This window comes from Haliaeetus leucocephalus, unplaced genomic scaffold (assembly GCF_000737465.1).
Source record: "Haliaeetus leucocephalus isolate CR32 unplaced genomic scaffold, Haliaeetus_leucocephalus-4.0 Scaffold236, whole genome shotgun sequence".
Classification (NCBI taxonomy): Eukaryota; Metazoa; Chordata; class Aves; order Accipitriformes; family Accipitridae; genus Haliaeetus; species Haliaeetus leucocephalus.
The window spans coordinates 256,690-278,142 of record NW_010972672.1 but is presented as its reverse complement, the minus strand read 5'-3'; the positions used below and the strand labels follow the sequence as shown (position 1 = coordinate 278,142).

The following is a 21,453-nucleotide window of genomic DNA, read 5'->3' as shown; positions in this document are numbered from 1 at the left end:
ATGCTGTTTTCTGGTATCCTGCAAGCTACTCACCATCCACAGCTCATAGGCTACGAAACACTAGTCCTGGGTACAAGGCAGGGCTAGAGCTAGAGTGAACATTAGTTGTGGGTTTGAGGCTGTATCTAGAAGGTAACTGAAGCCACATCCCTTCATGAGAACACATAGCTTAACCTTCCTACAGGACGTAAGCAAAGACCTACAACCACCTTATTTGTGAGCATTTTGGGCTAAAGGTGCACAGAAAAAGGCTTAATAAACCGTGTTCTCACAGCAAGAAGCAGCAGAATTTGGCTTGACCTGCCACAGGGGGATTGTTCATTTGTTTGTTGTTCCAGGAGTCAGTGTTTTGTGCAGTGCAAACAAGCACCTTGGAGGACAGGCAGCCACCTGGACTCAAAGGCAGTAGCAGGTGAGGTAGAGAAAGTACTCTTGGCACTTGGAAACAGAAAGTTACAAATAGAAATCAGAGAAGCTGATTTCACCGGGGCATGCAGTTTCTTCCCACTGTCATTTCAATGGGGGGAGATGACAAACCTGCAATCAGGTCTTTGTGGAGACCCCTCTTCCCAAATCTCTGCCAACCCCCCTGAGGGGTGCAGCCCCTGAACCAGGCCTGCAGCAATGCTCTCTCTTCCCAAGGACTGTGTGCTTCAGCTCAGTTTTACACTCGAACAGCTTCCAACATGGCTCCATTTTCTTCAAAACTTCCTCCTCTGAGCCTGTTTCCAATCACAACTGCAATCTTTTCATGGTTTTTTTTGGCTGCCAGCTCATGGTTTAGTGCTGAGCAAGCAACAGGCTACCTTGGACAGGGTTGTTCTCCTTGGACACGGCTATATCCTCCAAGAAAGGCATTAGCCACAAAGAATACAGTTGCTGTGCTCCAGCTGCAGAACAGCCACATATGCTAGATTTAATTCAAAGAATAAAGGATACTCAGATGTTTAATATAGGAAAGGGAATGCCAGAGTAAGTTGTAAGTGGGCAGAGGCAATGGGAACCGAACCTCAGCAAGGCTTTGTCTGGGATGCCAAGCTCTTATACATGCTTAAACGTGATTTTTAATAGTCCTATTCCCTTGAAACCAGCTTTTCTTGCTAGATTTTCAGCACCCCTGAACCCAGAGAAGATTGGGATCCCACCTGAAAACAAACTTGAAGGAAATGCTTTGAAATGTCAGTGATCCTGAGGGATGTGTTGAGAGGCCCTAGTTCATGTTCCTAGTCCTGATCATGTACTACTGAGAAGACCTGGTAAGAAAAGTCCCTGTCTTTCTTTCTTTTTTTTTTTTTTTTTTAAAAATTGTTCTAAACAAAGCTGAACCATGACAGCTTAGCTCAGAGGGGCTAGCTGCTTTTTCTACATACCTGCTGAAGTTTGCAAGACGTCGTCCCACTCTGCTTACCTTCAAGGATGAGTCTGAAGCATCTGACAGAAGCAAAAATCTTAGGTAATTTTGTTGAGATCAGTGGTATAAAATAAGAGTTAAATGGCTCAGAAGTAATACTATGAGCTTTTGCTTTGAGGCCTTCTTGAGGCCAGAATCTGTCTCATCATTGCAAATAATACCTGATGGCAAAAGACAGTTATAGATTTACCATTGTTACAAAGCTTAAGTGGTCCTTGAAGACTGGAAATAGCTTTTCTTTTGGCCAAGAATCTGCCCTCTCAACCTTTTGTTTGCTGTTTGAATTCCCAATATTCCTTTTTCACAAGGTATCTAACATTCTTCATCATTAAAGACAATATTAACCAGCCTACCACCACCACCACCCCCTTTTTTTGTTTTTAGACTTCTCAGTAACTTGCAATAAACTGGTAGGTACTGGAAAAGATTCTAGTATCCCAAGGCCGCTTACATTCCTTAGACCCTAGGAGGTCTATGGTGAGGACAGATTGTCATAAAACCCTGAGCCTGTCCCCCAGTTCTGTGAAGGGGGGAACCAGTCACCCTACCTGTACTACACTTTCTGTGCAGTCTTCTCTGCAGATGCGACCTCCCTGCCCTGTAGGCCCCCGGGGCTAACCAGAGAGTGCTTTTTGTCAACAGCTGTTCAGAGAAGGCTGTTCAATGAGGGCTGTTGCTTCCCAGATCTGCAGATGAGTGTCCTAAAGCCAGGTGGACTGGAAGCCAGTCAGGTTGTTACAGCTAGACTGATGTATTGGCACCCACTCAGTATGTCCTTGGAGGCCCTGGATTTGTACAGACCTGCAGAACTCTGCTGTCTTCCCAGTCCGTGCTCTGATAACCAGCATGCTGGAAAAGGCACCACAGCCATATTACTGCTAGTTCCCTGCCCACAGGTACCTGTGAGAATGGAGGTCATCTGCACATGTGGTGTCTGGAAAGCCTCAGGTACAGGAGTGTTTTGTTCATCAAGCCAAAGCCAGGCACAATGTGCTCTTTAATATTCTCATCAAGAAACATCTTTGCTTTTACTTGTTCTTTCTTGGAGCAGTTTTAGGTTTGAGACCTCAACTAACTGATGGCCGAGTTTACTCACTTGAGAAATACTGCTTTATGCTTGCCCCGTTATATTTTTCGAGGTATCTGCTGAGCACTAGCTGCAGTGACAGGTTAAGTGGATCTTGCCATTCTGTCACCTATGCTTTTATCAAACTTTTCTGTAAGTCAGAGCAGGCAACAGAATACAGGAGCTGATTCAGAGCCAGGGGCAGGGGCAGAATAACCTCGGCATGCAACCAGGAATCTGTCTTGGAGAACAGCGAAATAACTGGGGTTTTATGGTTAAGACTGTCTTCACTCAGGAGCAGCTTCTAAAATCTGCCTGTGCAATACTTACTGAAATTCAGCCCACAGGCAGGACAGTCATCTAGAGCAGTATCTCCAGGGAGGCCCAGCTCTGGGTCAGGCACAAACCTAGTCAGGCTGTACCAGAAAGCACATGCACTTAGAGCTTAGGAAAGGCTGCCTGGGCAGGAATAAAAATTAAGATAAATACCTGAAATCAAGAGTGAAAATCTCTTTCTTAAAGTCTTGAGGTTGTAATTTCCTGGGATTTCTACTTGTGGTTTTTTGTGTGTTTTTAAATACCAGAGCTCCAGTTGTATACTGTGAGTGAAGTTCTTGCTCCAGCTGGTGGTAGCAATTCTGAAAATTTTCTGAAGTTATATAAGTAGTGAATTATAGGGATGTAGGTTAGTTTGTGGTAAATTCAATTCATGTATTCCTTAGCAAAGATTTCTGGGAATATATCATCATGCCAAACTGTCCCTCAGAAACAAAAGAAGAAAGTAAAACTAGTCAGCAAATTCTGCAGGGTTACCAAAGTACAAATATTTTCCGCTGTAGCAGGAATTATGAAGTTCTTCCTAGACAGAACATTCCTATCTTAAGGAAACAGTGCAAAAAGCAACCCAAAAGGACAGATTCCAAAATACTGTAGATTTTTCTAATAAAAAGCTATAATGAGTCCAGAAGAGAAGCCCAGAGATGATTTAACTCACTTTTATCAAATTGTCAGACATTCAAACAGCATTCAACTTTAAAGATTTCACCATTTCAGCAAGCTTTCTTACAAAAAGGTTATGTTCATTCTAAGATACAAAATTCAATCTACAGAGCTTCTATCGAAGTACAATCATCTCACAGATATAAACACTGATCAATAGCGTAGCATCTAGCAGTTGATGTATTTAAATATAAAACCCCACATCACTTTAAAGACATTTGCTTGCAAACAGTTCATTAATTATATGCACAAGGTAGAAGTCTCCTTACACATTGTATAATCTCCGTACAGTGTTTTGTTTAAAGGACCGAGTTGTATCTAAGGAGAAACAGTGTTCTTCAGCCTTTTGCTTACTGAAATTGCAGCCATGAATGCTCACCCATCTTTAAAACAAATCAAGCCACAAGATGAATCTGAGGTAAGAACCATATAGGTTGCCTAATTCGTAGAAGACAGACTTCCACAACAACCTACAGAGACGAATGTAACTGTTTCCCTTAAAATCTTCCAGTAAGCACTCTTCTACTGAGACCTTTACTCTCTGTACAGGAGCTTGTTGCAGAGAAAACACAAGTGCCTGTGCCATTTGCAAGTTAGGTGTAGAAAGAATGACTAAAACACCAAGTGCTCTTGGAACTGAAATTCTGAGCTGATATTTTGCTGTTAGGAGGAAATTGTCTTGATAACAGTCCATTTGACACTGTCTGATTGAACATGAAGTGCAAAACAGGCCTAGAAATAAAACCGATGCTGAACAAATGAAAGACGCAAGGGGAGAAAAGAGAAAGATAGGTTAAACTCATTCTTTCAATCCAATCTATGCCACAGACATGGAATTTAAATTAGAGAAACAAAATTCTATCAGAACCTTTGTACAATTTCTCTTAACAAAGCCTAGAACAACAAAGCCTAGGATCAACAAAGCCTGCTTACACTACTCTGGGTATTCCTGGAGACATAATTACACTGAGGGTCACATCTCTCTTCAACAGCTGAAGGAAGGGCAATAAAATCCTCTGGGTATTTCAGCCTGAGCTGTAGTAACATTGGCATCAATCTAGCGTAGGCACATAATTGCACTTGGTGTTGGCATAAAGTGTATTGCTGAAAAATGAAAAAATGAAATAATTTTGCAATTTGCAGGAGATGAAGACGACAGCTGCTAAAACCTTGCTTCTGCAGAACATCAGTAGTGCATATGTGGATTTTACCCAAGATGCGCGCAGTGGTCCTTAGCTGTACAAGTACTCTGGCTTCAGCCATGAGGTGGGCAGGGACAGTACAGACATACAATTTTTGTCTACTGCTGGCAGCTACTACCAGGCCTGCTTTGCTGAACAGGACAGGATCACACAGCTTAGGTGATGCACTATCATGACCTAAAGGTCTAAATCTTTGCCAGCGTAAAGCTAAGGGTAAAAAGGAGATGCATCTTTCCAAGGCAGTATCTCCCAAAAGCTTGCCGTTTTGCCTAACAGTGAGAAAATAAGCCCCGAAAACTGAAAATGCAAGAGGCCCAGTAAGAGCTGACATTTATTCAATGCTAATACCTAAAGATTTACAGATACTGAACAGTAACTCTTTTCTCACCTAGAGAGACAGAAATACATACCCACCGGTCCACAAGAAACAGCCACTGCCCAAGTCAGTACTTTTTCAGGCTGTATGGCAGACCTAGAACCGATTTGGCACCTGGAAATGGTGGGGAACTCCACACAGCAGAGCTTGTGCGCTTGAAGTAGCGTGGTTTGCTTTTGTAAAAGATGTCCTCCAGCTTGGGGCTTGCAATCACCCCAAAGAGTGCATCAACATTGGGAGGGTTGTAGTACTGGCGGATTACAGCTTGGCTAAGCTGATTCCCTAGAGAAACAAAAGATTAAATTTTCATTAATTTTTTTAATTGAAATTGCTGTGCAGGCTGCTTGTATGCAATGTGTCCCTGCTCTCCTCATCTCTAATCAGAGATCACAAATGGGAGAAATCCTGCAGTATTTGATGTTTTAAAGCACCCTGTTTAAGCCTTAAGATTCACCATAGTTCACTTGGAGGGCAAATATCGCATGTGCTGAGTTCTGCCCAGGAACTAGAATAAGTTTGCAAGAGGCAAGGTTTCTCAGCTTTTCTTCCTGGAGATACCATTAGTTTCCCCACAACATCTTAGCTCCCCTGGGGTAGGTGGAATATGAAATCATGGAAATGAGTATTTCAGAACCAGAACAGCCAGTCTGAAACCTGGTCCATGACATCTGGCATTACTTTGCTTTTTAAAGCCAAATCAATGTCAAGCAGGCTCAAGGCCACAGCACTAATTCATAATTATTCCTTTCACGTTGGCAAAATGACACTAGAAGCTCTGTTAAGGCAGTTTAACAGAGTATTTTTTCCCCAACATTGTCGCAAGAAGGTCCCCAAGTGGCAGAGGAGCCCTTAACTCAGCACTCCAGCCACGCTGCTGGAGATTAGTACTTTTAACTACAGTGTGCAAGTAGGAGGAACTGGGCAAAAATTTTACACCAGGTCTTACTATCCATTGGAGCAAAGCTGTAGTAGGGTTTGTCAGGGGATCTCAGCACAGATATCAACCTGCTAACACATACCAGTGGCCCAGGCAGGGATGGGCTTGCGAGGCTGGCTTTCGTCATCAGTAGAGTCATCGCTATTCAGATCCATTCCATAGTTGTTTGGATTTACCGTGGGGGCCTTTGAATCTTTCTGGGCCTGTGGAGTCATCTGGTATGAATTGCAGGCAGGTGAATTCTAGAAGACAAATATATTCCACAGGCATTAGATACAATAGCACTGCTACGCTTCCGAGCTGCAGCAAGATGCTTGTCGGCTAGCGTACCTCAATATTCCATCTTTGCTTTATCGCATAATTGCAAAACCTGAAGTTTGGCAGTTCTAAAGTTTTGATCCAAGAACTTGACCCAAGTTCCAAAGTTTTGAGCCAGTTATGATTTTGCATTGCCTTCTCCTGTTTAATTAGGCTGCTTAACTGGATATGTATGACATGAACAAGCCAGCAATAGATGCATCTAATATACATACAGCAGTTCCATTCGATTCAAGCAAGGCTTGAATGAAGTTGTTACGTCCTCAAAGTTGGAGCTGAGTAATGTGCTTTAAATAGCCTGCAACCAAACTTCTGGGCTTAATAATATTAAACTGATTATTACCATGTAGAGAATATACACAGCTCAGGACAAACTGTATTAAAATTTTTATGGGAACAGCATGACAGGGAAACGCAAGTGATGAAGAAAAATCTAAAACTGCAAATTTCACCAACCATGAAATATATCTAGAGTTGGAAAGTTTTTCTTCCTCATAGGACGCTGCCTTCATGGCTTTATGTCCATTAACATTAACTCATATTTCACTAGTTTTGCACTTAAAGATTAAAATATATAGCTTTGCAAGGAGATAAAGATCCATATATTTGTTTTCAATGTTCAAGACCTGTACATTCACCTGCAGGTTTTTCTCAAGTTCCATCAGCAGTGAGGCCCAAATGCAATACTCTTGCACAGACTCTGCTGCCATCCTGTGGCTGTTTCCAGCTTTGAACTTAAATAACATTTGCAACACCTCTTCCGCCTGTGAGGTTCATCCAGTATTTAAAGAGGAGCTTAAAAAGGCAAGGTAATTGTAACAGCTACTGCCTTATCCTGACAACAAGAAAACCCTGGCAAACACTTGCTGCTTCTCTTCCCTCCTTTTGACTCCCCAAAAGTTATTTAAATACTCAAGGCCACCAGGAGTCAACCTCAGATAACAAGGAAAAACATTTACAGAATCCCTTCATTACTGAAAGGGAATATAAAAAGCAGAGGGTAAAACTGCCCATTGTAACAGCATGTCAATGCTGGAATCAAAGTTCTCTGATGTCATCCCTTAAAGAAATTTCACCAGAGAGCGCAGAATTACCTCTTTGTTTTCTAGGTGCTGTGTTTGGGCTATATCTTTAGCCTTTTGTTCCTTTGGTAGTTTCTTCTGTTCTTGCTCCTGACTCTTCATCTCTGCTAGCCTCTGCTCCTCCTGCTGGCAAGCCAATGCCACAAATTAATTAATCTTATGAACTAAGCTACGCTGTTAACCCGGGGATCCATTTTTTTGACATGCAAAAAAAAAAAAAAATAATCTAAGCACCTGATTGCAAGTCTTTGTTGCTTGTGATGCTAAGGATCACTTTGAACAAATGCAATGCAACGGTTAGCTTTCCTCACAAAGTGGCACAAACTGACCTTCCCATTTAAGAGCATTAGTTCCCGTCCTCTGATAATGCAATGACCTCATGCTTTGAAAAACTTGCTACTGACTTTATCTTCAGGATATAAACATCAGAATGCAGCTGACCATCTGCAGATGGAAAAGTCTATGCTACTGATCTTAGCCTCTTTTTAGACTAATAAACAGTATTTTTATAGACCAAGTCATCCTATTGTACAGTAACCATCCCAAACAGGTCAAAAGAATCTCACCCTATGAATGCTTAGTTTTTCCTACTGAATCTGAAGGAAACCAAGAGGCTGCTAACTCAAAACAGTAGACATCTAAAATCTACTGAAATAAATCCCACCCAGTCTTAACGGCAGAACAAGTTGTACTGAGGTCTACCATCAGCTGCCTGTCAACTTCACAAAGCTAACTGAGAGCGAGGGGCTTGCTGGGCATGGAGGGATCCCCACCAAGGAATTCAGCTCCCTGAGGGCAGCTGGACAACTGCTGTCAGTGTGCTAATACCACAGCTCTGCTAAGTGGAGTGACAATGATTTCAGGCAAATGTTGGAAAATTTCCAACCAACTAGTCCACCCTTCTGTTCTTTCTCACAAATCATCTTGAAAGCACGAGTTCTCCCAAATCTTATATAAATCAAAAAGCAACAGTCCCAATAGCAAAAGGTTTGCTACCAATTCCCAGCAATTACTCTGTGCAAATACTTCAGAAGGGACATTCCAAAAGCTACCCGAACGACACCTGTGGGCTTTATCTCTGCTCTGGTGAAAATGTATGTTGCAAGTTAAGCAAAAACCTGAGCCTATCCAGCTGCAGTTGCTTTATTCAAATAGCATGAACTGCCAAGGCATCAAAAGTTCCCTCTTCAATACCACAAGCAAAAACACCTGCTTAGTTTATCTATGCTGCATGACTGTTGCAGAAAAAGCCTACAAGTCTGTACTTGTGGTTCTGTTGAAAGTGGCACAAATGTAAAATTAAGATGTTGCTTCTGAAAAGTCTGGAATAAATTATTGATATCAAGAGAGGTGCGGATACACCTGGGCACAGAAAGGGGGAAAAGCTGAAAACCTCACTTCAATTCAATGTGTGTGTTTTCTGTTCTTTCTTCTTGCACTGCTGCCATCTAAAGAGAGCAAGTATACCTTCTGAAATGGACAGAGAACAGACTTTGGTTGGCTCAAGTTCAGAAGTGCAACAACTCACTCATCAGGGTTCTTGATGGCTTCACAGCTCAGCTGCTCCTAACAGTAACAGCTACTGAAGTCAGATCCATGTGGCTCTACCCATCTACAAGTAGAGAGTACTTACTTCTTTCTTTTCTGTCTCTTTGTGGAGCTGTTCTTTAGCAGACAACACTTCCTTTTGCAGGCGAGCAGCTTTCTCCTGCTGTTCATGTAGCCTGAGAACCAAAGCAACAGACCATTACTCTCAAAACTATGCAGGGGTACCCTCCCATCCAGTGCCTGCTGCAAACCCCTCTTTTTCTCCCAGCTTTTCAGGGCACATCCCACCATACTTCCTATGTTATTGAGCCCAGAATTTCTTCTTGGCATCTCAGTACACATAATGGTCCAGAGTTACACCGACAGCACAAAGTAGCTCTTCACTGCTTGGGCGTTTCAATAGAGCCCTCAGTTACTGCTTCTTTTCAAAGTCCCAGCACAGAATTTAGTACATAAATAGATATTGTCTTACTTTTCTGCCTGGATCCTCTCCTGTTCCTTCTTCTTCTCCATCTCTCTCTCTACAGCCAGTTGTTTCTCTCTCTCCTGTTCTGCCTGTCTCTGCTCAGCAATCTTCCTGGCACGTTCCTGCTCCTCTTCCTTCCTCTTCTGCATTAGCTCTTTGTGCCGACGTTCCTCCTCCTCCTGGTAAACCCAACAAGGCAATTACACACCTTACATTGCAGAGGAACAAGCTCCAGAATAAAGGAGCAGGAACACCTTATTTGACTCAAGTCTCCAGCACCTATCAGTACACAGCAGGGAAGCAACTCAGGGCTTAAGTCCCAGTGCTTTCAAGGTAGGTGCATCATCTCTCCAGCTATTTCAATGCTGGCCTTCCCCTGCCCACAATGTACCCCAAAGGGCCTAATGGCCACCATGCTTTGGATCTCTGAGAGACAGGTTTAACTGAGAAATTTTAATACGTGCCAATCCACAAATTAAGGTCTTTAGTAAGAATCTGTCCAGAACTGCAGAAGAAATGTGGGTCACAATCACCACTAACAGCTTACAGCATATTGCAAGAGGAAGCAGGAAGCACAACACTGCAGAGAGCTTTAAGGACAAAGACTCTCCGCTACACTAATTTCACTCAGTTGTTTTGTGTTAGTACTCCCACTGGATTCCTTGCTTACAAAGACTGTGGCAGACTGTGGCCATTCTAATTGCATGCAGGATGACAGGATGGGCTCCAGCACAGACCTGCTGCAGTGCTTTTTGTTTTCTGGCCTCTTCATCATGCCTGCGCCGGGCCTCTGCTTCTTCCATTTTCTTGGCAGCTGCTTTCTTTTTCATCTTCTCTTCTGCCAACCTTTCTTCCCGCACCTAAGACACACATGTAGCTAGCCGAATACCTAAATCTCAGATGGGAGAGTTCTCTGTGCATGTGAAATACCATAGCAGCAAGTCTCAAAGATGCAGAGCTTCCACCCTCTCACAAAGCAAAAGCTTCCTTTTTTGCCACCAGGAGCCAATGGGATCTGTGCTTTATTTTAAAAAGGTAATATTTAGGGAAATGACCTTCTTTTACATCTCCATAGGAAGAGCTGATCCTATTCTGGTATTTATACACCTAATACCACAAAAAACATCAGAATATTTTCTCAGAACCATGAAATAATAAAAGCAGATGGAGATAATTAAAGCAGAGAAATGACTGCTATGGTCCCATGTGCAAATTGTCTGAAAATCTCAGATACAAGAAAGGGTCTGGAGGAAGTATGTTTATTTTCACCTTTTCATCTATTAGTCAGATGGGAGAACAACTTCAAGTAGATAAAGCCTCAGGGCCATTAGGCTGGCTTTATCTACTTGAAGTTCTTCTCCCATTTGTCTAACAGAGCCTTGCTAAAGCCCATTTAGATTCATAATTCTGGAAAATAAGGGTTTTCATCTGCCATTTGCTGTAACCAAGAGAAAGGCAGTCACTCAGAATCACCAAGTTTCTGGAAAGATCTTTATTCAACCATCCTCCAGTTCATTCTCTAGATTTCAACAGCCTCAGTTCCTCTCTTTCTGGAAGGCATGGTCATGTGGCATCGTCTACCGCAACAGACTTTATTCTCCCAAATAAACTCTATAAGTATATTGGGCCTTACCTTCTCAGTCTTCTCATCAAACAGAGCTATCTTCTGCTCAATGCGCCTTTTCCTCTCTTCCTCTATTTGTTCTGCCCGTTCCCGAGCTTGCAACACTTTGCGCAGGCGCTCCTCACGCTTCCTATAGGACACAGCCCAACTTCATCATTGTAGTCCAGCTAGATGAGTTCTTTACAACTCAAATACAAGGCCAACAGACACAGCTCTTGGGCAGCATGAAATTCACTGAACGAAATACACCATTCATTTAAGCATTAGCAATATTTTTAAGGTCCACCTGAGACAGAGGACTTAAGACAAAAAGCTGAAGAAGCAGTCAGCTAGGATAGTTAACTTTTCATTAGCATTCTAGACAGATACTATGAGAACAAATATTGTCTTTGCAGTGTGAAAGCAGGCCAACAAGAATTTTTGCTGCATGTAAGAACACTGCAAGATAAAAGACCTAGATATAGGGACCTACAGGTGCAGAGAGAGCAGTCTAGACAAGGGAGAAAGCATATACTCACAGCCTTGCCTCTTCTAGTCGCCGTTTCTTTTCTTCCTCCAGTTTTTGTTTTCTCAGCTGCTCAGCTTCTTGCTTTTTTCTCAGAGTCTCTAGCTTCTGTCTCTCCTTTTCCTAGGTGGATTGAAATGTGATTATACCTACCTGCCAGGGCTTCCTTCTACCTCAATTTGCTCAGGTTAATGGCCCAGAGGTAACACCGAGGAACTGCAGCCAGAACCAAAGGATGGTAACAAGCCTGAAACAGAGCTCAGGTAGCCTGTGATGTGGTCATGAATGTTTGGGAACAGATGTGATAGAAAACAAGGCAGTGGTATTAATCTTAGAAAGTGAGAGAAACTGGGCAGCTGAAACAGAAGCATCAGCTCCTGAAGTCCAGGCAGCTTCCGCAGAGATTGCAGACAGACAGCACTGTGATTTATGTTGGTAAAAAGAACCAAAAAAGCAGTGTTAATGCTTGGCAATGATACTAACATCCTGCAGCGAGTGCAGGGGACAGATGGTGCTCTAGGAAACACCTTACTTAACTCAGAGCTCCCACTGGTGTCTTTGCTTCCCACAAAGCTTCATCTCATGGTAAACCACCACCATTTAGACAGGTGCTTACAGCTTGTTTCAAGCACACAGTCAGCCCCACATGTCATTCAGGCAGAAATGCAGGACATTTGTCCCATTTTTTCCAAACAGTCCAGCTAACTCAGCCTAAGTGTACTGTCAATTAGAAGAGCAAGATCCGGCCAGCACTACAGTCAGAGCAAACAGATTAAGATAAACTAATGCCAGATTTGATACTGCAGATGCCTAATTATGACAGGCCTGCCTGGTTTTAGTACAAACCCATTGATAAGCACGGTGAACTATTCAAGTGATTACCCTATGCTGGGCTCCATGTTGTAAATGATTGGTGTTATTAGTATCTAAACTGGCTAATTTGAAACTAACAATTATATCTTATTGCTCCGGTGCTATTTAGTTACATTTAGCCCCCACAAAATAAAAATCCTGAGAGCAGGTTGGCCACACCAAAATAAAACCTAAAATGTAACATTTGATGAACTGACAGCAACAAAGGATGCACTAGTCAGAAGACTCTTCTCATCATATTAGGTCCTTTGCCAATACAGACACTAACATCAACAGGAACACCAGTGAGATTGAAGCTCAAATCCTTCACTACTTCCTCATGATACACTCTTCTTATCTGCTGGAGTACAGCAGCAACCATGACAGCTTTAAGCAATACAAAGAAGTTCTGTTACTAGGTTGCTAGATAGAAGCAACATGCAGTAAAACCAGTTTCTGCAGTATGCCCTCCTCTCTGTCCCCAACTCTCCTGCAAGTGAAAACAAGCCCTAGAACTACCTTATTTTGCAGGCAAGTTGTTGGGTATTAGAAGTACAAGCAATCTATGCTCAGCATGCCAGCTTCTAGCATGTCCCTAGGTCCATCTGTGAAGCTACACCCTTGTACTTGGCTGACACTGTCAGAGAGCTGTTCTGGAATAGGAACTACAGCACATTGATTGAAACCTGCTTTTCCTTGAACACTGACTTCTCTTCCAAGTCAAATACCAAATCTAAATGCAGATCAGGCAAGAGTAAGGGCTGCCCATCAGTGATCGGGTAGTATTCCTACTGCAACTCCAGCCCATATAATTAAGTGATCATGATTTATGACCTGTGTAAGCAGAACACAGGGAAAACCAACTCCCTTTGGAAATCTAGAACCAGATCTCAAATCCCATCCACCCAAAGCACTAGTCTGTTTGGGGTACAGGTGCTTCCCCAGTGATGCTATAAACTTCACTGTGGTATTGCATAGGTAGAGGCATCGGCCTGCAAATAGCAAAGGTGCGTTGTTTGTCTTTGCTGGTTGCAACAATTATACTACACTGATATTGATGCCTATTAGATTTGGATACTGGCATACTTGTCTCACTGACACAGCAGTCTCCTATTCAGGACAATCTCATGTTTCTTCCTGCTTCAAAGGTCTGAAAAAACTCAGAACACCAGAAGCTTGGATTTAAGAGGCATTTGCTCAGATCTCACTCACTAAAAAGAAGTCCTAGAAAGGAGACTGTGGATGTGCAGACTTTAGTTTATATATACACCTCAACTGCAGTATTCAAAATCCTTGTGATTTTCATTTCCCAGTTTTCATTCCCAACTGTTACTTGCTAATACCACAGGGGAATGCTACAGTAATAAACCTTAGAGTCCAAATTAGAACTCTTTAGGAAGCTGCCTAATCACAATTTTATTTAGTTTATGTAAGTGTAAACAGACTGCTTAAAGTTACTTCTTTGTTTTGTATGGGTTGAAAAGTTTCTTTCATGTCTGTGCTTTAACTTAGACACTCATCAGACCATCATGTACTAGCTTAAAACAGTCTCATCTTACCTTGGGATTAGATTGGAGAGGAGTGTTGTACCTGATAAAAGATTTTATTACTCCATTTCTCCCCACAGAGCTTGGCGTCATGAGGAGCTGGTTCTTCTGCACAGTGTGCAAAAACGTTTTGAAAGGACGTACAACCTATGAGAGCAAAGCCAAAAATGATCCTCAGGAGCGTGAGTATGAAGCAGGTCTTGGTGAAGTACATCAGGGTTACAAGGATCTTACTTTGCTGGCTGGAAAGGTAGGGGACGGGGTTTTTCTTCTTGGAGGAGAAAGCCCTCCATCTTCTGCCTGCTGATTGTCATAGCGTTCATCCACAGCTCTTTTGTAACTTGGCTTTCTCCTGTGAGAAAAATGCAGTCCATCACACATGGCAAATCCTCCTGATTGTCTCAAAGTCAGGTTTAAAAAAAGGTCATAAAACTATCCTAGCTTAAAAGATATTTCATTGTGTATACACAAGTAGGTATTAAATAAAAAATTTCTAATGTGATAGAAGATACAAATTAAATCCTCTTTTCATAGAGGCAGAGGAAACTTACTGCAAAAGTTTCACAGCCACAAAACACTGAAGCCATTTAACAATGTTCAGCATTGAACCTGCTTTGAACTGAACTACAGATCTCCAGAGGCACCTTCCAACCAGAATGATTCTACGAACATACCTGGCACTCTGGGGTGGTTCCTGGGTCTCCCCATTCTTATTTAAGTTGCTTTCTGAAAAAAAACCAAACCAACAGTTACACTGCTAATTCTAGCAGAAAAAAAAAATCCCTTCCAACCCAGCTTTGAAAGCAGACAACAGATTTAGCAGCTCACTAAATAGCAAAAAAATCTGCCATGAATTATGCACAGCAGGACTTTTCTTGCTTTCAGCAAGCAACTGCACAGTGCCATTCAAACCTAGAAATACAAAATAAAGCAAAGCTGTCTAAAGTAATCTGTGGTATGCAGTTTGCACTAATGCAATGCTATTGTGTTCTGCACAGATACAGAGCGACTGCTTGCTTCAGAAACAGGGTTCAACTAGGTCTCCCAGGGAGAACATGCATCCCTCCATCTTCATTACATCTGTTTCCATGTGCTTCCCAGGGTGGAAAATAACTCCAGCACAGAATTTCCTAACTGTTAATCTCTTCAAACAAATCCTTGCTTGTCAAAGGTTAGTCTTTCAAACTGGGCTGTCAAATTAACTAGCCAATCTTTCAAACCTCCCAGTCAGCCTCCCAACAAAGTGACAATTTTTTAAAATTCTGCCACAAAAATTGTCTGGAAGCTACCGTTGTTGCTCGTCTCCTGCAGCTGTTCATTTCTGCTGATAGTTCGAGAGCGAAGGGACATTTGTGGACTTTGAGGACTCTGTAGGAAAAGCAAATGGGTTTCAGCACAATTCTCGCACAGAAACAGCCAATTACTGTTTCAAATCATTATGTCATTCTGACAAGGACACTCTCTGCAATATTACCAGAGACTGCAAAACCACATACATAGTATAAAGTATTGGTGGCAGTACCCAGAGTGAAGTCCTAACCTCCAGCTGCGAAAAATACCTCAGGACACCATCTTGGTAAATTCCTTGATGTCATGTCATCACTAGAAGCAGGGATGTTAACAGAACACAAGTATCTGCAACAAGGGATGCACTGCTTAAACTGAACTCATAAACTATTAAGGACAAAAGCATTTCAAGTTGGAAATCTGTTTATGCTTGCTGGACTTTTGGCAAGAGTCAGGCACCGCTTATTTTACTTAGCAGTGATGAATGGACAGAGAGACAGCAAACAGCTCATTGCCTTGATTTATCTGTTTCTGTTATGAATGTGACAGGCATTGCTATTTGCCACCTTTGCACTTAGACCGATAAAAAATTACTTCTGTTGTGATAATGGTTTTATATGCCTGCAAGAGAGCTGGCAATGGCTTTTGAAATCTGCACTCTGCTAGCAATGCAAGCATTAACTCCACTCCCCAAACCCATGTTGGCCAGCATGTACGCTGGCAGACACAAAGGAGTTGGGAAGAGAATAAAAAAGAAGTATGGAAACTTTATCCTCCCCAAATGCTTCTGTAGGGTCTTATCCTAAGGCTAGGTATAGGAAGCATCTTGTAGCGCAGCAGAATGACATAGATCTAATTCATTCGAGATCAGGCCTGAGAAGAATCTGACCTTTAAGTAACAGCATGTATACAGGTACTGTCTTTACATGTTCCCATAGACAAAGATGTTTTCTAGTTTGAGAAGGTTGCTGAGTCACATTTTCACGCTGCTCACAGCTCCCAGAGGAAGTCTCTGGCAGAAACCAAACCACATTTGGTTTGCCAAGAAAACTGCTGATAGATAGAAAGACAGATAGATAGATAGACAGAAAGACATACAAACAGAAAGAAAGAAAGGGGGCGGTAACCTGGTGACATAGGCTAAGAATGGGACAGGCTACAAGGTCCCACTCCCAACAGCAGCAGTATAGAAATAAAAGATGAGGATCAAGGGTAGATCAAATACACTACATGGACTAGACTGTATTTATAAATTCATCAGGGTACAGAAACAAAAGATAAGAGTCCTCTATTCACAGATCTGCAAAGCAGTCTGTCAATTTTTCCTCTTCTCGCCGTTTTCCCTTTAAGCTTTTCTACAGTTCTAACTCAGGCAGCTAAAAATCCAAAGGCACTAGAAAAACTGAGTTTATTTGAACTTTTGCAGATCTACTGACAAGCACAGCCATAAAAGCACGTATAAACCTGTCCTTGTTTACAGAAGTGCTTAAGGCCACAGAACTCCGCTCCATTAATTCAGTCTTTGCTTATTGAAAATTATTCTAGACAAAACACTGACATAATCCTGGGGTTTCTTCCTCAGGAGGGCAGTGAGAATTGTGGAGGGATATGTTTTGACCTTAATGATATTTACAAATTTCTGTGGTTGTCTGAAGACAAACTGACAAGCTTTGAATAATCTGCAGGACTAATGAAAAGGTCAAAAGAAGCTTTAAAAATACAGAAATAGTAATAGCGTACAAACTGTGTCCAACTGAAAAAACTTCCCTGAACTGTAAGAAGGTTATTTATCCGTATAGATTCAGGATTGAATTTTCATACAACTGATCTCTAGCCAGAGGCTAAGAAGCAAGAGCCAGAAAGCAGGACTTGACTCTGAATGCCAGTGATACCAAGGTCAGTATTCAGTGCTGGTATGCATCAACCCACCATTTACATTTACATCTATTTATGCTAAATGACAGAGAGAATGCTATTTTGTAGTCAAAGCTAGCCTTGGCTTTGAAAGCACCTGAGATTGTAACACCATACTGACAGAATACCTCTACTTGCATCCAAAATAAGCCTTGGGTCACATGTGCTTATTTTCCAAAGAAAACTTGACTGGGTTTTGTTTTGCCAATTTTGGAACATTGTGATTAAAACAGACTTGACAATCTAGAATTTATCTAGTCTGTGTATCAGAACCAGGGAGGCTATGTATAGGCTCATGCATGTATGCGAGCCAAGTGCTCTATGCCTTCTCTATTCAAGTGCTATGCAGCCCGTTGACCAAATCCAGCGATCTGTGGCCAGAGCTCCTTAACTCCCCAATAACAAATGAGAGGTGTTTTCAACACATTTTGCTTGCAAGTCCACACAAACAGAAATGCTTTTAAATCTCTCCTCAAATCTTACCAACTTGGAGGGGGTACAAGGTCCAGGAGGAGGCCTAGAAAAAAAAAAATAAAGAAAAAAGGCATCCATGTTTAATAACATCAAGGAAACTGGGAAGCCACTTGTTATCTGCAAGCAGTGCATTTTATACCAAGAATGTCACTGTAAAAAAGTCCTCCAAGCAGGATATTAAGGATAAAGAAATATCTTAAAGTAGTCTCACCCAGTTTTGACAACTGTTTCTTCATCCTCTGGTGCCTCTCCAGAGCTGGAGACTGCAGGAAAAGAAAAAAATGCCAGAGCTATAACGTACAGGTGCAGGCCAAGACTCTTTGTAGGAGCAAAGTTCACTCATGACTGTTATAGAGGCATTTGCTCTGCCTCCTGGGTTACTGCCTACAATTCAAATGCATGCTGCTACAAGAAAGGGCAGCTGAATATACCTAAGTAGCACTAGAGAAAATGCTGCCTGCAATTTTAATATAAGAAAACAGATGTTTTCAATTATAGATGAGTTCTAAGTAATATTCAATGAGTTTACATTAAGAGTGACTAGGTTTGGACTCAGACTCATTTTGCAGGGCCACATCCAAGTATTAGCAGTATTTAAAAACAGCATTATTTACAGTCCCAGTGCTGCTTCCTGCTAAGCATTCCAGCTGGTTCAATGGTAGCTAGCTTTTAAGTACCATCACAGCTGGGAACTGCTGTTAATAATTAAGGCAGCAATGCAGCTTCAGCCTGGGTGGAGTACACAAGGGCAAACTTTGCACAGGGGAAGCATGCAGTCTGCTCCCATACTTCCATCGCGGGTGTTATCGAGGAAAGCACAAACACACGTGCTGTGTACACAGATCCAGTGCAAGATCTGCTGCATCAGAGGCACAGCAGATACACTCTGCAGTCAATTAACGTGCTTTGGGCTTTTGGACATTCACCAGCTCAACTGGAGCTGCCTGAAACATCTCAGTTCCTCTCCTTACACCTAGAAATTTTGACTAGGTAGAAGAACAGTCATGTCAAGTAGCGCAAAGGGAAGAAATAAAGCCTTCCTTAAACCTCCCAGGTAATCCAGATCCAGACAATATGGACTGATCATTTAAACTAGGTAGATAAAGCTATTTCAGTGCCTCTTCGAAGTTACAGATGAGGAGACTTCCCTACAGTTTCATTTTTTACTGAGGGACCTCTCAACACTGCACTTAGAAACTTACACAGCACTCCACACTACCCTGTTACCGGCACAGGAAATCCTCTACAGTGCTCTGGTTCTGGAAAAACATTCAACTAGAACAGTTAAGTTGGTATGGAAAAAAAATACTACAGTGCTTGTCCAAACATATCCTTCTACAGCAAAAATAGGATAACTCTTCAAGAAAAGTCAGTTTTATACAGCACAAATCCCACAAAGCTAGAACACTGCAGATGAACACATTACAGTAATGTTATTTCAGCTGTATTAGTTCTCCCTTCAAACAAAAAAGTATGCTGTGCAAAAGAGCCAATCTCTCCTCAACATCAAATTGTGTGGAAGAGGTTCTCCTGCATCATCTGCATTTCAGGAGCCATTTACTAATCCACCACTTACTAGCCACTTCTTTCCCTCAGCTTGAAAAAAGTGATGCTATATCCATCACTGTTCTGCACCAAATCCAATGCTTGCGTTCCAGTAGCACAGAAGAATATTTAAATCAGTTTATCCTTCACTGAAGTTACTCTAGAACTAGCAGCCAGATTTTGCTTAGGGCAGTGCATCTGTGATAGCTACCTCATTTCCCAGAAAACATGCAGGCCTTTGTAAGAGCCTATACCCCTCTTAAGCAGCCACCAGCAAAAACAAACCCCGTTCGCCAGCTTCCTCCTTAGCTTTGCAAGCTACACCACAGAAACTCAGAGACATTAAGGTTGTTCTCCCAGATGATTTACAAGGCTGAATTCACAGGCCACAAACTAGCAGTTACCTGGGTTTCTCTACTTACATAGGTCTCTAGAAAGCCAGTTAGAACATCCACAATTAATTGCAGTTTGGCTAGCCTAGGAGGATCAGCTGCTACACCCAAAGTGAAGAACTAACTCCGTAACATTGTTTTCCTTCAGCAGCAAAAAGCAGTACATCGACAAAAAGAGCAGGAAAGGTGCAAAGCAAATTCATCTGGTGACATCCAATCTTACCATCCATGCGACTGGAGGACACAGATGACTTCTGAGCTGCCTTCCTCTTGACCATTCCCCTGGCGACAGATTTCCGCATCATACTTTCCCTCTTGCTGGCTAGTGAGTATTTCTCTGCCAGGGAGGTTCTGTGAGTCATGGAAGTTTTACCCATCAGACTCCTGCGCACTGAGCGACGGCTCAGCCTGGAGCCTGTCGGAGTCCCTGGGCTATCCCTTATGTGCTGGGAAAGCTCCTTATCAGACCCCTCTTGTACCTCAGCAGAGTCATCTACCTCCTCCAGCCTAGGCCCTTCACTTAAAACAACTGTAGTATTAGCTGCCTTTGCTGTCTTCAGCTGGGACATAGCCTCGCTTTCTCCGGCATCGTTTGCCTCGGGGGTATGAGGGATCATCAGCTCAAAGGCTGTGGGCACAGGCAGTGATTTGGCAACACTGCTTTCCCTGGGAGAACCATCATCTGAGCTCAAGACAAAGGTCATGGAGAGCTTCTCTGCTGCTTTAGATGCACTCTTCTGGACGTGTAGCTCAGTGATAATGTGATCACTGACATCAGCTTCTACTAAGGGAACCTTCCCTTCTACTTGCTGGACAGGAGGGGTCTCAGGAAGGACCTGGGAGCTTTTAGCAGATGTTGCAGCCTGGGATCTTGTCACACGTTGAGGTGGACAGATTTCTTTGGCCTCAGCCCTGATTAGTTCCAGGTTTTCTTTATTCCGGAGTCTTTGAGAGTATCGTATGGAGGGTACCACCTTGACACTGCTATTCCTCCTTCTAGATAACCTAACAACAGAAACAGCATATTAGACTGGAACTGAATTCCAGGATAGACCGAAGCCCTTCTGCCCACAAACGAGAACTCGCAGACAGCAAAGCTAAAACACGTGGGACGAGCCCCTCTAAGAGCTTAACACTCAGAGAGCTGCAGAAAGCGGCTCACACAGACAGTAGCAAGTGTACATCATTGCTTTAGAGCAGAAGAGATAACTAAAGAAAGGGAAACAGAGACATAAAAGGGAACCGAGTGAGGAAGACCAGTGCCTTTCAAGAGGCCCCCTGGGCTGGGCCTTTAACCAGGCTGGAGGAGGGAACGCCAGGGCACAGGCTTCGCGGGAATCACCCTGCGGCCTCCTGCAGCGGGATTTTCAGCCTCCCGCCAGCTCCCTCCCTCCTCCAGGCGCTGAGAGGACCGCTCGGCTCCACCAGCCGCCGGCCCGGCCTCTCCCCAACGCGGCGCTGTCCGGGCTCTGGCCCCCCCCGCCGTCCACCCCGGGAGGGCCCCGGCGGGCCTACCTCTTCCTGCTCGGCTCCTGGTTCTCCTCCTGCAGGGCGGAAAGGCGCTTCCTCCGCTGCCGGTTCTTCTGCGACGGCGTCTTGGGCATCAGCTCCGGCTCGTCGCTGTAGTGGCTGCGAGAGGAAGAGGAGAGGCGAAGGGGGGTGTCAGCGCGGGGAGCGGCCGGTACCGGCCCGGTGCGGGACCGGCGGGGGTCGGTACCTGCTGAACATCCTGGCCGCCTCCTCACGGATCTCCTTCAGCCACACTAGGTCGGTCTCGTCCACCTGCCGCAGGAACTCCGCCAGCCGCCTGTTGCATACCGCCGGCAGCTGCGCCGGGCCCGCCGCCGCCGCCATCATCGCCTCAGCCGACCCTGCCCCAACCGCCCGCCCGCGCGCGCGCGCACCCCC

The 21,453-nt window shown here is 43.4% G+C and overlaps 1 protein-coding gene across 1 annotated transcript; it reads right to left on the bottom strand.

The window, feature by feature from the left end:
* Positions 1-3,535: 3,535 nt before the first annotated feature.
* Positions 3,536-21,399, bottom strand: INCENP (inner centromere protein antigens 135/155kDa). The gene is made up of 16 exons (XM_010568035.1): positions 21,263-21,399; positions 21,061-21,174; positions 19,769-20,550; positions 17,820-17,871; positions 17,618-17,651; positions 15,223-15,301; positions 14,608-14,659; positions 14,168-14,285; positions 13,946-14,080; positions 11,548-11,657; positions 11,039-11,159; positions 10,143-10,265; positions 9,412-9,584; positions 9,025-9,115; positions 6,074-6,233; positions 3,536-5,336 (listed from the first exon to the last, which is right to left on the bottom strand). The coding sequence occupies exons 1-16, from the start codon at positions 21,397-21,399 to the stop codon at positions 5,122-5,124; spliced, it is 2,496 nt and encodes an 831-aa protein (XP_010566337.1). The 3' UTR covers positions 3,536-5,121.
* Between the last annotated feature and the right edge of the window lie 54 nt (positions 21,400-21,453).

Bases quoted from the DNA above. Each gene is read 5' to 3' on its own strand.
- INCENP (XM_010568035.1), bottom strand. From the start codon at position 21,399: ATGGCGGCGGCGGCGGGCCCGGCGCAGCTGCCGGCGGTATGCAACAGG. The intron at 15,302-17,617 runs GTAAGATTTGAG...CTTTTCCTACAG, and splicing joins CTTGTACCCCCTCCAAGTTG to AGTCCTCAAAGTCCACAAAT. The intron at 14,660-15,222 runs GTAGCTTCCAGA...GTTTTTTTTCAG, and splicing joins GCAGGAGACGAGCAACAACG to AAAGCAACTTAAATAAGAAT.